Raw genomic sequence first — 18,679 nt, 5'->3', positions numbered from 1 at the left:
ATATTTTCATGCATGCAAGTCTTAAAGAATTTACCTCTTAAACCCTTTCTTTAAGATGGAGGCAAAGGAAGTGTGTCACTATAACAAGAGGGTAAGCCAAGGAAGAGAAAGACATGGGATTTAAGAAACATGAAACCCTATAGAAGAGAGGAAGAGAAGTCTAGAAAGATAGTAAAGAGAAAAATCAGGATAATAGCTGTACACCAGATGTTCAAGGCAATCATTCCAGATTAGAACACTATTACTATAAAAATAGGTTAAAGGCTATCATCTCTAAGATCCCCTATGTCAATGTTCCATCCTTCTTTTTAACCTGAGGACAGAATGCCCAGCTAACTTGGCTTAGACGCTCTGTACTTGGCTAATTGGACTATGTGCTGCAAAAGTGCCTACACACCTTCCCTCCAAGCACTGTAGCAGCCTGGGAGAGGTGTGGACACACATTCAAACCCACAGAAGTTATCTGCTGTCATCTGCTCTATAAGGAGGGGATCATGGGGTGATTAGAAGTAGAGAGGTCAGAGGGGCCCACTCCCCATCAAACCATATTGTTACCAGACAACTAATTTTAAAGGTCCACACAATGGTCCACTGGTGACCTGACTGGTGAGCCATGCATGTATTTCCCTGAACTCACTCATGACCTCACCTGCTTGCTGACTTCCCCAGAAGTGACTCTTGTATACACTTAGCGAAGCTGAAGCCAGACTATGACTGAGAGACTCCATTCAGTTTATGTACTCCTGAACATCTTCACCTAATAGTAACTTCAATAACCAGCTAGATGTGTACTTGCCACTCAGGTTTTTAAAACAAAACAGCATATTACTTAGATAAACTATAACAAAAAGCAAAGAAATGAGTAACATAAAAGTCAGGGTAGATATTACCTGTGGTGACTAGGGAAGGGAATACAACTGGGAGAGGCATACAGGTGGCTTCTAAGGTACAGGTTGTGTTCTATTTCTTTTTTTTTTAAGATTTTATTTATTTATTTGACAGAAAGTGTGTTCTATTTCTTAGCAAAAGTAGTGTTTTATTATTCTTTATACCGTACATACATACATACTGTACATCTCTGCTACAGAGATGCATTTCACAATAAAAGAATTTAAATAAAGAAAAGGAGAAAATAGGGAGGAAAGAAAGCAATAAGGAGAAAGGAACAACTAACCCTGATATTATAAAGGGCAACAGTGGTGGGGGGAGTGGAGAATAGCTGTAAGATTCACTTACCATTTCATACGCTACTTCCTCAGAAGTATCTGTTTCTAAATTGAAACTGAATTCAATAGCTTCATTGTCTTTGTGCTTGCCTTTCAATTTTTTAGGGTCTTCAACCCAGAGTCTTAAGGCCAAGGATGAATTTGAGCAGTCATCTTCCTCTGCTAATTCCACCCTCAGTCCTGTATCCTCAGCAAAAAATGCGTGGTTTAGTAGGTCCCTGACAGACAACCTAATAAACAAAATACATATCTCATTATCAATTTTTCCAATCATGAACAAGATATAGAACTCTTAATTAGCAAACATCAATTAAATCAAAGTAACAATCTTATTTTAAATTTCCTATTAATTAGACCATTAATCTGCCTCGTTATAAAAAAATGAAATCTGGGGCGCCTGGGTGGCTCAGTGGGTTGGGCCGCTGCCTTCGGCTCAGGTCGTGATCTCAGGGTCCTGGGATCAAGTCCCGCATCGGGCTCTCTGCTCAGCAGGGAACCTGCTTCTCTCTCTCTCTCTCTCTGCCTGCCTCTCTGTCTACTTGTGATCTCTCTCTGTCAAATCAATAAATAAAATCTTTAAAAAAATTTTTTTAAAAAAATGAAATCTTATATCCAACTTATTATTTACCAAGGATGCAAAGAAATCCTAATTAACATGCACTTAAAGTCACCTTAAAGATTGTTTCCAGCAGCACAGCTAGATTCTGAACTTTAACAGACCTGTAAGTATGCCTAGAGAACTGGAGAAGTGCTACATACAGTATGTTAGGTAGAGTGACTAGTTTCCCTAAGCCACTGACTTAAGTTACTAAAACTCAAACAACACGGGCACTTGGGTGGCTCAGTGGGTTAAAGCCTCTGCCTTCAGCTCGTGTCATGATCCCAGGTTCCTGGGATGGAACCCCGCATCGGGCTCTCTGCTCGCCGGGAAGCCTGCTTCCCTTTCTCTCTCTGACTGCCTCTCTGCCTACTTGTGGTCTCTGTCTGTCAAATAAATAAATAAAATCTTTAAAAATATACAAAAATAAAAAACAACAGATTGTCAGCAAAGGAAACTAAAAACTCTTCTGGATATATAACCTCTAAAGGAAATCAGAAATACAAACTCTTTTACAAACGTTATAAATAGAAGTCATTGACTCCATTAATAATAATTTAGTCAGTGAACTTCACTCTTTAGAGAATGCCATGAATGAAATTAATTTAGTTCAGCAAAGTCCCATGGTTTTCTTCAAGTATTTAAGCCTAGTGTTTTAGGCCAAAGTATACATACACTGGATACCCCTCTACCTAATATTAGAGATTAACCATCTCTGAAGAGGGGAAAAAAAAAAAAGGACAGTGGTTCAAAAGATTCTTTTACAAGCTGGGGGCAGTTAATGTCCTTTGCTTGGGCCAATTTCTAAAAACATACATATAATATCTAATCTATATTATAGGCCAGAGAGAGCTAAAACTCACATATTTCATAATGTCTATATAGAAAATCTCTCTTAGACTATTTAAAGCAGATAAAGTATATTGAGAAGCATGGTATCCTGTAAGTTGAAGATTTTCAACCCTCCTGATTATGTTTTTAGTGATCAAGGGACAAATAATTAAGAGACTGTTATAAAAAGAATAAGCTTCCTCAGACTAGTTTTAAGGCTAAGGTGAGACGTGTTTAAGAAGACACAACCAAGGGTCACCTGAGTGTCTTAGTCAGTTAAGTGTCTGCCTTTGGCTCAAGTCATGGTCTCGGGGTCCTGAGATCCAGCCCTGTGTCTGGTGCTCTGCTCAGCGGGGAGCCTGCTTCTCCCTTTCCCTCTACCCCTCCGCTCTCCTCTCACACACTCTTTCTCTCTCTCAAATAAATAGGTAAAATCTGAAGAAGAACAAGTATACAACCAAGTCAAGCCCTCTACCTTTCAATGAAAATGTAGCCTATGTATTTTTACTATGGAATAACTACAGTAATAGCAGAAGACACCATTAAATACTTACTACTCTGTTATTTTATATGCAATATCTTTTTAATCATCAAAATAAATACCTGCTTTGAGGAACAGAGGTAACTCGCTCAAGGTCATACTGGCTAAGTGTGAGTCCACATTTGAATCTTAGTCTGATGTAGAAACCTGTGTTCTTTCTAAAACACTAATATATCATGAATCCTTTTGAATATTCCAATGTTCTTTGGTAATAGATCACAATAAAAGTGCTGCAAAAGCAATAATCAGAATCCAAACTAAAATGGGTACTTCCACATAGTACAACTGACCCTTGAACACTGTTTGGAGGGGGGATTGGGGTGCCAATCTCAGCTGAAAATCTGTGTATAACTCCTAACTTCCCAAAAACTCAACTACTAATAGTCTACTGTTGACCAGAAGCTTTGCCAATAACATATACAGTTGATTAACACATATTTAGTATGTGTTATATACCATATTACATTATGTATTATATACTGTATTTTTACAAGAAAGTAAGCTAGAGTAAAAAATATTAAGAAAACCATAAGAAGAGAAAATACATTTACAGTATTGTACAATATGTTATTCAAGAGACAACTGCATTTTTAGATTCACTTAAAAAAAAGCACGTCTAAACTCTTAAAACTCAAAAACAGTAACAACAACAAAAAATAAACAACCTAATTTTAAAAAGGGCAAAGGACTTGACCAGACATTTCTCCAAAGAAGATATAACCACATGAAAAGATACTCAACATCATTAGACATTAGGGAAATGCAAATCAAAACCACAATGAGATACCACTTCATAGCCATCAGGATGGCTATTATCAAAAAAATGGAAAATAACAAGTGTTGGTGAGGATGTTGACAAATTGGAACCTTCATATGTTGCTGGAAGGAATACAAAATGGTGCAGCCACTGTGGAAAAAAATTGGCGGTTCTTCAAGGAATTAAACATAGTATTACCATATGATCCAGTAATTCCATTCCTAGGTATATAATGAAAAGAATTGAAAGCAGGGATTCAAGCAAATACTTATTCACCAATGTTCATGCAGCATTATTCACCATATAGCCAACAGATAAAAATAACCCAAATATCCAAATGGATGGATATACAAAATGTGCTGTGTGTGCATACGTGTTTCTTCCTTAAAAAGGAAGGAAATTATGATACAACAAGGAGATCAACCTTGAAAACCCTATGCTAAGTGAGATAAACCAGACACAAAAGGACAAATACTATACTGATTCCACTTACATGAGGTACTCAGAGGAAGCAAATTCATAGAGACAGAAAGTAGAATAAAGGTTACCAGAGGCTGAGGGGAAGAGGGAATGGAGAGAGAATGGGTACAGAGTTTCTGTTGTGGTAATGAAAAGGTTCTGGAAATAGCGGTGATGGTTGTTTAACAATGTGAAAGTACTTAATGCTATTGAATCGTACACTTAACATATGATTAAAATGATCAATCTCGGGTTATGTGTATTTTACCATAATTAAAATATATAACTACCTAGATATAGCCTGTTGGTAAAATAATGTTCAGTAATAAAGCTATAATGAAGCAGGCTTTACCTCAGTGGCTTTTATATAGTCTCAGATATATAACACTAAACTTAGAAAACTAATAAAAATGAGGGACAGTCAATAAAATGTGGGTGAAAATAATTTCTGTAAAGGACCTATCACCTTTATTAATCATAATCAATAAGGAGGTAAAAAATCAAAAGACTAACCTACTGATTTAACTAGGCAACGGTCCAAAGCTCAAATTAACAGGAAATAAAAGCTAAAACTAAAGGGATATATCCATAAGAAAAACACAAATTGTGTTAAAAATAAACTTAGAATACTACTTCTTAGATATAAATAGCCCTATCTGTTTTACCATTATCATGACACAAGGACATTGGTCAAATATGAAACACTTGAGGAGTTGATGGTCAATTTTTTTTTAAGCTATCATTTTTTTCTAAGTACTTACCTGAAGGTGACAATGCAGAAGCACTCTACTACCAGTGACTATTAAACTGAAGGGTGAAGGTGATGAAAACTTGTCACAACACAAACAAAACCCAAATTCCAGTTCAAGAAAAATTCAGCACATGATATCAAAGTCCAAAATGGCAAACAACATGCACTGATATACTTCACCCCAGACAGAATGGTTTGTGTTCCATTCAAAAATAATACCCAGTATTATTCAAAGGTCAGAAAATGACCCAGTCCAAGGTAAGAGTTTAATGTATCCATCGGTTATATCATTTCACTACATTTGTACCCACCTTTCTGATTTGTTTTGGCGAATACATCCTTCAATGATTTCTTTCACTTCAGGATCAGTGACTTTATTGAAACTGGCTGGTTTTATGCCCTGAGAAAAGAAAAACAGTTTCTAGTCACAAACTAAGCAATTGATTGAAAAATAGTTTCTAGTCACAAATTAAGCAATTGAAAGCTCAAATCAATATGACACTTATTAACATAATAATATTTAACACTAAACCATATTCAAACTTTAAATGAGATAAATATAGACATATGGTATAAACTTAAACAATTTGTTGAAGATATTGTCACCGTTCTAATAGTCTATAATAAATTTCACAGTGAAAAACTGTGAACAATCTAAATTTCTAACGAGATACAAATTATGTGATAAATATATATGCTGTTATGCAAAAACTAAAAATGTTCTCAGAGTAATAACATGGATAATTCTCTTATTGCAACATTAAGTAGGGAATAAATATTTGATCCCAAAATATATATGCAAGCATAACACCAATTAACAAACTGCAATAAACAAGTCTTCCAGAATGGCGAGACGCAATAAACAATATATATGTATGTGTGTGTGTGTGTGTGTGTGTGTGTGTATTTCTGAGAACTCTATATTATTTTTATCATTAAGCAATACTAAAATATAGAGAGAAACTCAAAGCTAATTATCAGATTCTAGGAATTCAATAACAAATTAGTAAGGTCCAGACAATTAAAAATGTTGTAGCTATTAGCTGCCTGAATCTGCTTATTTATATTCTATTACCCTTAAATTATGAGTTTTAGATTTAAAAAAATAATCATTAGGGGCGCCTGGGTGGCACAGTTGGTTGAGCATCTGACTCATGGTTTCGGCTCAAGTTATGATCTCGGGCTCCTGGGATCAAGTCCTGAGCGGGGTTCTGCACTCAGCACGGAGTCTGCTTGAGACTCCCTCCCTCCCTCTCTCTGACCCTCCCACTCATGGGCTCTCTCTCTCTCTAAAATAAATAAATCTTTAAAAAAATCATTACAGTTATTTAACAAAAAACTCCAAATTAATCTAGAAGGAGAAAGATATCATAGAATAATTGTCATGGAATGAGGCAATCTAAAGCCTAGTTCTGGGTCTGACATACTACTTCACAGGATGCAGAATCAGAATGCCCAGTATCAGTAGATAAATTGGTGAGATTAGGAGTTAAGTGGAATCTCAAATTCTAGGAGCTTCCTTACAGATGGAAACATGAATTATGATATAATATTTTTGTGACTTTAAGATAATAAAGTCACCATTCAAAATATGGAGTTATATCATTCTACTTATAGAAAAAGTCCTTTTTGGCCTTTCCATTGATCTCTTACCTATTTCCCAGCACTGCTCCTAGGTGAAAATAATTGGGGAACTGCAACTTTAAAAATTGAGTACACAGTCTTTTCTATTTGTTGCCATACAATGTACAGACCAAGACTAAAAAGACATTCTAGCCTTATCTCTTTTTCTCAGCTCTTTGTTACAGTCCACACTTAAATTTCCCATATAGTCTAAATGATGGCTTTTTATACTTGGTTTGTTCAAATCAGGATTCAAACAAGGTCCTCATAGTACATGTATGGTGCATTAAAGCTGGCTCATACCAAGCTTACAAGAGGCAACTATTACATTTTCAAGAATTTTGCAAGCTGACTGTTAAACATAGTCATTTACAAAAATTAAATTACATAAGCTTATAATTAAATAAATTATATCAACAACCAAGGTAATAAATACTGAAAATATCAGTCAGTCCTTAATTATTTTACTACATTTTACTATTATTTATGCTCTTGAGGTTGTTTATTCTATCCATATGGTGGAAAGATCATATAAGTTCCACTGTGTATACCATCTCCAAACCTGCATTCAGTGAGGTCACACTGGTGACTTAAACTTAAAAAAAACCTTAAACTTAAAAGTCACTGTGGAAATATTTAACACCAAGGAAATCAGCAAATGCTAAAAATCAGTTTTTTTCTTTTTCAGAGAATTGGTTGTTGAACACTTACCTGCTCACCACTACTTTAAGTCTCTTGTATTCTTTAACAATTTCTCCCCCTTTTGCTTTCATGAAATTGATTTGCTGGAGAAACTAAGTCATTTGCCCTACAGAATGGCCCATATTCTGGAATACTGGCCTTATTTCTAGTCTCCCTATACAATTATCTCTAGAGTCAGACTGATTTAGGGTCAAAATCCACCATTATTAGTAGTGAGTGAACTTGGGCAAGTCACAACCTCTGGTTCTCAGTCTCATCATTCATAAACTGAAGATAGTGCCATCTTGTAAGGATTTAAATATCAAAGTATGCAGTATAAGCACACATTTTAAAAGGGTACCTATTAATATCAGTTACTTTAAACACTTTGACAGTCTCTTTCTTGGCCTATTCTAGAGCCACCCAACTGGATTATGAAACAGACCTATTTTGAACTATCCTAAGACTTTACTTCTACCTCTCTTATATCCCTTACTCTACTCCTATCCTCTGATGTTTATACCTGTTTGTGAATTTATCCATACTAAAAATGCAAGCTCTTTGTGGGTAGCAAACACTTCTTATTCATCTTTACATTCCTTGCCATTTGTAATGCAACAAAATACCCCTAACAGGGAATCAAATACTATAGCTATTGAATAATATTTTAAACGCCCTTTTATAATCAGGCTTTTAGAACCAGAAACCTTCAAAACCGTTTAGTCAATCTTCATTATTCAGCTTTGAAAAAATAATATCCACCTAATAAATGTAAAAATGATTTACAAACAAGTGGTTATAGATGATATGTCTGTAAATTTACCCAACGATACTAATACAGAGCATTTTATGTGACCCCAATAAAGTATAGGTATATAACATAAATCTAAAGCTTATTACATTAAAACTATTTTAAATTTAGCACTGTTATATAGCACTAAACCAAAATTAGTTTTAAAATAACTTTACCAACTTCAATATGAAATGTGACAATCTAGGAAATAAAAAGAATAAAGTTATACCTACACTAGTTACTTTACGGTATATTTGAGCTGCATTCTGGCACTCAGAATAAGGGTACTCTGAAGTAGCCATTTCCAGCATACACATTCCAAAAGCATAGACATCTACAGATTCATCGTAGTGCTCTTCATACATCTCTGGGGCCATAAACTCAGGAGTCCCTACAAAATAACACCACATCCACATCTTTATTAAAAAGAAAAATGTATCCACCAATATCACATTCCCTTTGCCATAAGGATTACCAGAGTTAATTTCTGCTCCCTAAACCAAATTTATAAATATTTGCAGAATACTTGCTATACCTATATAAAGTACTTCAGGAATTTCCTTAACTTTCTATACTCATGGAGTACAATTTGTAACACTCAAGATTAGGTAATGATTACTAAAATCTGTTTTCTTTTTTTGTTAATTTTTAAAATCTGTTTTTATTTCTATCCTTCCTTTATAAATTTTTCTGAACTAAATTAGTAAATCCTCTTTCTTAAGTCTTCAGAACCTTTTAATGATCTTTAACATATCCCAAAAAAGAAATACACTAGGATGTCTCTGAAATAAGTCAATATGTAATAGATATTTCAAAGCAAATTCACATTCTAGTCCAGGAGTCAGCAAACTTCTCTGTAAAGAAGCAGATAGTAAATATTTCAGAGACAATAGTCTCTGTCACAACTACTCAACGCTGCCCCTGTAGTGCAAAAGCACCCACAGACAATACATAAATGAGTGGGTAGAGCTGTGTTCTCATAAAATGTTATTTACAAAAATAGGCAATGGGGCCAGATTTGGCTCATGGGCCACAGTTTGCTGATCCCTATTCTAGATATAGACAATTAGCAAAATCTCTCTTTATCCAACCAATAAAATATAAAAATTTAATCACCTATAACACTCTTAGCAAATGATGTTCGCATTAAGGTAGCCAGGCCTAGATCACCAATCTTCACAGATCCAGTGGGTCCCGTGATGAAAATATTGTCACACTTCAGATCCCGGTGAATAATGGGAGGAGTCCTAGTGTGCAAGAACTGCAACCCCTTTAAAATTTGCCTGCACCAGCTCCTTAAGACCTTTGGTTTCATGACTTTAAATCGTTTTAAGTACCTACACAAAGAAACAAAAGACCACATGTAAACACACATACCTAGCTTATTATATGAGCACTATTAGGGTAAATCATGTAAGTTGGCTGCTATTGTAAGTACTATGCTTGCCATCACTGAACTGTTTTCTATTCTCTGTTATAGAAAAACAATTTTAAATCTAAGGCTTTATTTTTAGAGAAGATATCCTGCCAAGTTTAGCATTTTTTAGTATTTTTAATTCAAAACAAGAATCATTTTAATCAGAGTATCCTTTTGTGGAAAGGTAGCACAATTTTAAAAAGAAAGTTCTTCTCTACTTTCTAATAACTGCTTATATAAGGTCACCAGAGGGTTTAACTATGTAAAATTTTACTGCAAAGATGCTAGGAAACAGAAAAAGTATATCTCACATTTAATAGTTATAAATAACTGATTACACCATCAAATGAAAAACTGTAGTCAGAAATAAAAGTAAATAAACTATAATTATACATTATACATTATACATTATTTTGTAAAAATAATGAAATTTCAAGGGTATGGCCACTTGAAATTTTATTATTTTTACAAAATGACATTACTTCTAATTCTAAAATTTTATGTGATCCCACAAATATTCATTTCTCAATACTGTATTTTCTTTTTTGTTTTCAATACTGCATTTTCTAATGAACTTCATTAACATCCTAAATTTTTCAACCTGCCCTGAAGCACAGTCACTAGATTCAGATGCTACCTATTAATTTAATATTACTATTAATCAAGTAGTTATTTTATAAACAACTTTTATGACTCTTGAAAATTATTTCCAAATAAAACTTCATTGGCACTGTCAAAGTCAACTTACGTCTTTAAAGTTCCTGATGTCATAAGTTCAGTCACCAATACAATACATTTCTTTCCTTTTAATATAGATTCCCAGGAATCATAAAATCGAACTATATTGGGATGTTGGAGACCCTTTAACATTTCTGCTTCTTCCTTGAACCTTTGCTGCTCAGCTTTAGTTAATTTCCGATCCTGAAATGGAATAAGAATTTCCAAATTAGGGGTGCCTGGGTGGCTCAGTGGGTTAAAGCCTCTGCCTTCGGCTCAGGTCATGATCCTGGGGTCCTGGGATCCGGCCCCGCATCGGGCTCTCTCTTGCTGAGGAGCCTGCTTCCTCCTCTCTCTCTCTGCCTGCCACGCTGCCTACTTGTGATCTCTCTCTGTTAAGTAAGTAAATAAAATCTTTAAAAAGAAAAGAATTTCCAAATTAGAGTCTAGAAATTCTCATGCACATGTGTAACATCGCTCAAACGTGCCTTATTTTGTTGTTTTCATTTATATATGTTTTATCTTCACCTGTCAATTTTTTTTCTCAGGACCTATATAATCACTGATATATTTTATTAGATGGATACTTTGACTCCTCCCATTCAACAGTGCAACAGCTGTCATAGTTCATAACTATGTTATAAATCCACCTGCAAAATAAATCAATACCTTAAAAATCAATACCTCATATAATAACTGAACTTTCTGTGATAATCATTTCATAATATATACATATATCAAATCATTATGCTGCACACCTTAAACTTATACAGTGTTATATGTCAATTATATCTCAATAAAACTGGAAAAATAATGCTGGCAAAGAAAAACAATGTATCAAAATGAAAAAAAGTAATAATCAAAACAAACAGAAGTTTCCCTAAATCCAAAATTTCCACATCTATAGGATCTACAATGTCAGGACAGGAATAATCAAAATGTTAGACATTAGGCATTTATTCTGGTTAAACATCTGAATTGCCAACATATTTCGAGACAGAAATACAAGATTACCATCCAGTAAAATACCTTCAAACAGGAACTGGACCTCTAATCTGCTACATTAAATTCTAGAAGTCAAAGGAGCAATGTTTACAGAATTCTGAGGGAGGACTGTAACCCTAAAACTCTGAACCCAGACAAGCTACCAACCAAATTTATAAGGGAAAAAGAAACACATCTTCATGAAAACAAGGACCCAAAGTTTACCATACCATACACCCTTTCTGAAACTATTACTCAAAGAATTTCAATAAAAATCCAGCCAAATAACATCATTAGAAAAGGAGAGTATGACATACAACAAACAGCATGAAATTTCCAATAATGCTTAGTCAAGGCTAAGTAATCATGGTTAATGTGGTTATTAAAATTGAATGAATTTTCTAAACAATAATTTCAATAGAAGATATGTAATGCAAAAAGAAATTCTGCAATTAAGACTCCAGATGATCACCGGGTATTATATGTAAGTGATGAATCACTAAATTCTATACCTGAAACTAATATTACACTGTGTGTTACATAACTAGAATTTAAATAAAAATTTGAAATTATAAAAATTAAATTGAATTTTAAAACAACAGAAAAAGAAGAATAAAAATTTTTGTCTTCTGAAAGTGAGAGTAGGAAAGGAAGGAGTGAGAGAACTATTGTAAGTTTTGATTTTGACAGAGAAATAATCAAGTAGCCTAGTTAAAAATTTAGGTATAATTTTCACTTCAAGATGACTGACAACATATTACATTAATTCCCTTCTCTTCCTAAATCTCACCAAAATGACAAAAGAAATACATAAGCAAATCCACAGTAGTATCAGAAATATGAGAAGGGTTAAATTTTTTAAAGATAAATAATAAAAGCATTGATAGAATATACTTATGAAACTCAAGAGAGTAGAAGAAATGGTAACTTGATAGACACAAAAGACTTCCATTAAAGAGGTTGTTTTATTTTTTTAGAAAAAAATAAGCTATTGGGATTTCATCAAAATAAAAATCTCCACAGCAAAGGAAACAATCAACAAAACTAAAATGCAACCTACAGAATGGGAGAAGATATTTGCAAATGACATATGATAAACCACATAAAGAACACCCAAAAAAACAAGTAATCCAGTTAAAAACTGGGCAGAAGACATAAGTAGACATTTATCCAAAGAAGACATAGAGATGGCCAAGAGACACAAGATGTTCAACATCACAGATCATCAGGGAAATACAAATCCAAATTACAATGAGGTATCACACCTGTCAGAATGGCTAAAATCAACAGCACAGAAAACAACAGACATTGGTGAGGATGTGGAGAAAGGGGAACTCTCTTGTACTGTTGATGCAAATACAAACTGGTGAAGCAACTCTGGAAAACAGTACGGAGATTCCTCAGAAAGTTAAAACTAGGACTCCCCTATGATCCAGCAATTACACTACTAGGTATTTACCTAAAGCATCCAAAAATACTAAATAAAAGGAATACATGCACCCTCATGTTTATAGCACAGTATCTACAGTAGCCAAATTATGGAAACAGCCCCAGTGTCCATCAACTGATGAATGGGTAAGGAAGATGTAGTGTGTGTGTGTGTGTGTGTGTGTGTGTGTGTGTGTGTATACACACAATGGAATATTATTCAGCCATAAAAAGAATGAAATCTTGCCATTTGCCACAACATACATGGAGCTAGCGAGTATTATGCTAAGAGAAATAAGTCAGAGAAAACAAATAACATATGATTTCGTTCATATATGGAATTTAAGAAACAAACAAATGAGCAAAGGGAAAAAAGAGAGAGAGGCAAACCAAGAAACAGACTCTTAACTATAGAGAACAAACTGATAGTTTATCAAAGGGGAGGTGGGTGGGGGATGGGTTAAATAGGTGATGGGGGTTAAGGGGGCACTGGTTATGATGAGCACCTGGTGTTATATGGAAGTGCTGAATCACTGTACTGCATACCAATAATATTATACTGTATGTTAAGTAACTGGAATATAAAGAAAAACTTTAAGGGGCTCTTGGCCAGCTCAATCAAAAGAGCATGAGACACTTGATCTTGGGGTCATGAGTTTGGGGCCCATGTTGGGTGTAGAGATTACTAAAGTAAATACGTATTTTTTAAAAGAGGAAAAAAAAGGAAAACTTTTAAAAAGAGGTTTTGTTTTTTCTTTAAGACTTCATGATAACCTTAATAAAGAAGCACATCAGGGCTGTGGCAATTTCACTTTTGGTTACTTTATTCACATTATTCCTTGTTGTGTATATGGAAATATGTAAAGGGATGTTCAGTGCAGCATGGATTGTAATTGTGAAAAATTAGAAACAACTAAAATGTCAATAATAAAGTTTATTATATGCCAGGTACTGCTCTAAATTTTTTAATATATTGATACATTTAGTCCTACAACAATCCTTTAAGATAGGCATTACTGTCATCTTCATTTTGCAAATGAAGAAACTGAGGTTAAGATGGTTAGGTAACCTGCCCAGGATCAAATGGGCTAAATGTGGGTTACAGCCAAATAACAAGTTAAAAGAATGAGGTAGATCTATGTATACTAATGTGGATAGATCTCTAAGACATTCTGCTGAGAAATAAAAAGCACTTGGAAAGAAATTACAAGATGATAATTTGTACATAAAAAAACCCATCCTCAACAATGATTTATTTTCTATTACATATTTAAATGCATAGATATAGGATGAGACAGATACGCAAATGAGTAGCTGCAATTATATCTGGAAGGAAGAAGATTGGCATGTGAGTCTTTTTTCTTCAGATGATGACTAACTATATGGTACACCTCATAGTCACTCAGCAGTATCTCTTACTTTACTGAATATCTTTTATGTGACTATCTGAAGCTTAGTCTCCTAAGACTTTTTATATTTAACTTTCTCATCTATCTGGAGTTTCCTGTACATGCAGTCTTTTCATCTCGATGGTTAATTGGTTGTGCTAGCACCACTTAAACTACTCTTTTCTCACTGACTTGAGGAACATGTTTGTTGTATATTGTCTCTAATTATACCGGATTCTGCTTCTTTTCACTAATCTGTCCATTCCTATGATAGTGGCTTTCAGTATGTATAATGACTGATAAGACAAATCACTTCCCTATTCCTTATTTTCTTGGCTTTCTCATCTCTTTATGCTCTATATAAACATTAAGATCATTTTTCCAATTAAAACAAAAGAATCACTTGGAATATAATTGGACTTATAGCAAATATACAGACATTAATTTGGAGAAAACTGTAACTAGGAAGCCATCTAAGAACATGGTGTGTATCTTTCCATTTGTCCAGAGTTCCAGTAAGGTTTGTTGGGGGGAGAGGGAGAGCGAGGAGAAAGACCTGATACTCTCTTAGCTTATTTTTTCCTGAACCACATATTTAATTTTAATTTATTTAAAAATCACTTAGTAAAACAGATTCTTTCTGATGTATAGTTCCTTGTTTCGACAAATGCATAAAGTGTATAACCACTGCCACAATTACACACAGAACAATTCCATTGATTCCACCCTCCCCCCACCCACACACACAAATTCCTTTGCACCATCCATTTCTAGTCAAACCCTCTTCGTACCCTTAAACTCTGGAAACTACTCATCTATTTATTATTCCTATAATTTTGCCTTTTCTGGAAAGTCCTATAAATGGGAAGAAGTATACATAGCCTTTTGAGTCTGGCATCTTTTACTTAGCACAATGTCTTTTAGATTGATCCATATATTGTTCTATCAATAGTCTGTTGCTTTTAATTGTTGACTAGTATTCCACCTATGAATGTACCACAGTATGTTTATCCATTCCCAGATGAAAAACATTTGGGTACTTTCCAGTTTGGGGCAATTACAAACAAAACTACTATAAACATTCATGCACAACTGTTTGCATGAATGTAGGTTTTCTTGGATAAATGTCTCAACTGGGATTGAAGGGTCATATGGTATGTTTAACTCTGTAAGAAACTGAGAGTGCCAGAATGGTTCTACCATTTTGTATTCTCACCAACAATGTATTAGATTTTCTCCACATTATCCTCACTAGTAGTTGATCCTGTCAGGATTTTGTTTCATTTGGTTGTTTTTTAGCCATTCCAATAGGTGTACTGGGGTATCAGATTATGGTTTTAATTTTCATTTCCTTAATGATTAATGAGGGTGAGCATCTTTCTGTGTGCTTACTTGCTATACATCTATCTTCTTTGCTGAAATGTCTGTTCCAATCTTTAATCCATTTTTTAATTAGGTTGTTTTATCTTATTGTTGAGTTTTGAGAGTTCTTTATAGATTCTGGATGCAAGTCCTTTGTCACGTATGAGATTTGAAAATATTCTCTGCCACTCTGTGGATTATCTTCTCATTTTCTTAACAGTGTCGTTCATAACACAAAATATTTTAAGTTTGTCGAACTCCAATTTATTGATTTTCTACTTTTATAGATCATGTATTCATTGTTATATCCAAGAACTCTTTGCCTAACCAAAAGTGAAAAAGATTTTCTCAGGTTTTCTTCTAGAGGTTTTACAGTTTTATGTTTTACATTTTTGGGTCTATGATCTATTTTGAGTTAAATGTTGTATAACATGTGAAAATTAGGTGGAGGTTCATTTTTTTTTTAGTATGCATGTATAATTACTCAAGCACCTTTTGTTGAAAAGACCATCCATTCTATGCTGAATTGCCATTCTATCTTTTTCAAAAATCACTTGACCAGGGAGCAGCTGTGTGGTTCAGCTGGTTAAGCGTCTGTCTTCAGCTTAGGTCATTATCCCGGGGGTCCTGAGATCAAGCCCTACATTGGGATCCCCACTCAGCGGGGAGTCTGTTTCTCCCTCTCCCGCTCCCTGCTTGTATCTCTCTCTCTCAAATAAATAAATAAAATCTTCCAAAAAAATAAAATACAAAATAAAATAAAAATCACTTGACCATACCTGTTTGGGTCTATTTCCAAATTCTCTTCTGTCCCACTTACCTATGTGACTATCTTTTTGCCAATACCAAACATGTCTTAATTACTGTAACCTTGGAGTAAGTCTGAAAAATCAGTTAACATGAATTCGTTAAACTTCTTTATCAAAATTATTTTAGCTATTCCAGTTCCTGCCTCTCCATATTAATTTTAAAATCAGCTTGTCAACAACTACAAATATTCCCACTGGGATTTTGATGTAATTGTCTTGAATTTGTAGGTCAAATGGAGAAAATTGACATCTTAATATTAAGTCTTCCAATCAACCAATCCATTTATTTGGATCTTCTTTGAGTTTACTTTTTTTTTTTGGTTTTCAGCATACAGATAATGCACATACTTTATATACACTTAAGTATTTTTCTGGTGCTACTGTAAATAGTATTTTTAAAAAATAACAATTTCATGGTAGCATTTCTATACACTAATAATAAAATAGTAGAAAGAGTAATTAAGAATTCCATTTACAATTGCACCAAAAAGAATAAAATACCCAGGAATGAACTTAATCAAGGAGGTGAAAGATCTTATACACTGAAAACTATAAAACATTGATGAGGGCGCCTGGGTGGCTCAGTTGGTTGGGTGACTGCATTCGGCTCGGGTCATGATCCTGGAGTCCTGGAATCGAGTCCCGCAACGGGCTCCCTGCTTGGCGGGGAGTCTGCTTCTCCCTCTGACCCTCCTCCTTCTCATACTCTCTCTCTCAAATAAATAAATAAAATCTTTAAAAAAAAACATTGATGAAAAATTGAAGATGACACAAAAACATGGAAAAATATTCCATGCTCACAGATTGGAAGAATTACTATTGTTAAAATGCTCATACCACCCAAATGATCTACATATTCAATGCAATCTCCATCAAAATACCATCAACATTTTTCACAGAACGAGAGCAAAAAAACCCTAAAATTTTTTATGGAACCATAAAAAACCCCAAACAGCCAAAGAAATCTTAAGAAAGAAAAATAAAGCTGGGAGTATCACAATTTCAGATTTCAAGATGTACTACAAAACTGTTGTAATCAAAACAGTATAGCACTGGCACAAAAAGAGACACATTGGTCAACAGAAAAGGACAGAGAACCCAGAAATAAAACCACACTTCTATGGTCAATTAATCTATGACAAAGGAGGCAAGAATATACAATGAGAAAAAGACAGTCTCTTCAATAAATGGTACTGGGAAAACTGGACAGCTACATGCAAAAGAATGAAAACAGACTTTTCTTACACCATACACGAAAATAAACTCGAAATGGAGTAAGGACCTAAATGTGAAGCCTGAAACCATAAAAATCCTAAAAGAGAACACAGGCAGTAATTCCTTTGACATTGGCCATAGCAACATTTTTCTAGATATATCTCCTAATGGAAGAGAAACAAAAACAAAAATAAGCAATTGGGACAACATCAAAATAAAAAGCTTCTGCACAGCAAAGGAAACCATCAATAAAAAAGTCAATCTACTAAATGGGAGAAGATATTTGTCAATGTTATATCTAATAAGTGGTTAATATGTGAAATATATAAAGAGTTCATATAACTCAACACCCCCCCCCCAGAATGAGATTTAAAAAATGGCGAGGGGTGCCTGGGTGGCTCAGTCAGTTAAGCACCCAATTTTTTATTTTAGCTCTGGTCATGATCTCAGGGTCATGAGATCAAGCCCCGTGTCCAGCTTCCCACTCAGCAGGGAGTCTGCTTGGGATTCTCTCTCTTCCCCTGCTCTCCTTGTGCTCTCTCTCTCTCTAAAATAAATAAATCTTTTAAAAAATGGCTAAAGAATCCAAACCAATATTTTTCCCAATAAGACATATAGATGGCCAACAGACATAAAAATATGCTCAATATTACTCATCATCAGGGAAATGCAAATCAAAATCACACTGAGATATCACACTGAAATGTCACACTGAGATGTCAAAATGGCTATAAAATCACACTGATATGTCAGAATGGCTATAAACAAAGAGACAAGAAATAACAAGTGCTGGTGAGAATGTAGGAAAAAAGGAACCCTCACATACTGTTAGAAGGAAGGTAAATTGGTGCAGCCACTCTGGAAAACAGTATGGGGGTTCCTTAAAAAATTAAAAATAGAAATAACATATGATCCAATAATTCCCAAATTAAAGCACTAATTCAAAACTATATATGCACCCCTATGTTCACTGCAACATTATTTACAACAGCCAAGATATGGAAGCAACCTAAGTGTCTATCAATAGAGGAATGGATAAGAAGATGGGTATATATATTTACATTGGAATATTATACAGCCATAAAAAGTTAGATAGTGC

The 18,679-nt window shown here is 34.4% G+C and overlaps 1 protein-coding gene across 3 annotated transcripts in view; it reads right to left on the bottom strand.

Annotated features, from left to right (window-relative positions):
* WNK3 (WNK lysine deficient protein kinase 3) overlaps positions 1-18,679 on the bottom strand; it is a 141,007-nt gene that overhangs the window by 88,944 nt on the left and 33,384 nt on the right. For 2 of the 3 annotated variants that reach the window (XM_032847954.1, XM_032847955.1), the window contains exons 4-8: positions 10,426-10,598; positions 9,377-9,597; positions 8,494-8,651; positions 5,475-5,563; positions 1,237-1,456 (exon numbers count right to left, since the gene is read on the bottom strand). In XM_032847954.1, the coding sequence (XP_032703845.1) occupies positions 1,237-1,456; positions 5,475-5,563; positions 8,494-8,651; positions 9,377-9,597; positions 10,426-10,598 (861 nt within the window). The remainder of the gene's footprint in view (positions 1-1,236; positions 1,457-5,474; positions 5,564-8,493; positions 8,652-9,376; positions 9,598-10,425; positions 10,599-18,679) is intronic. The other variant, XM_032847956.1, reaches the window with a different exon arrangement.

The sequence above is a fragment of the Lontra canadensis genome, unplaced genomic scaffold (genome assembly GCF_010015895.1).
Source record: "Lontra canadensis isolate GAN:19392208 unplaced genomic scaffold, GSC_riverotter_1.0 scaffold197, whole genome shotgun sequence".
In the NCBI taxonomy this organism is placed as follows: Eukaryota; Metazoa; Chordata; class Mammalia; order Carnivora; family Mustelidae; genus Lontra; species Lontra canadensis.
Note: the sequence above shows the minus strand (reverse complement) of the source record. Positions and strands in the feature narration are given on the sequence as shown.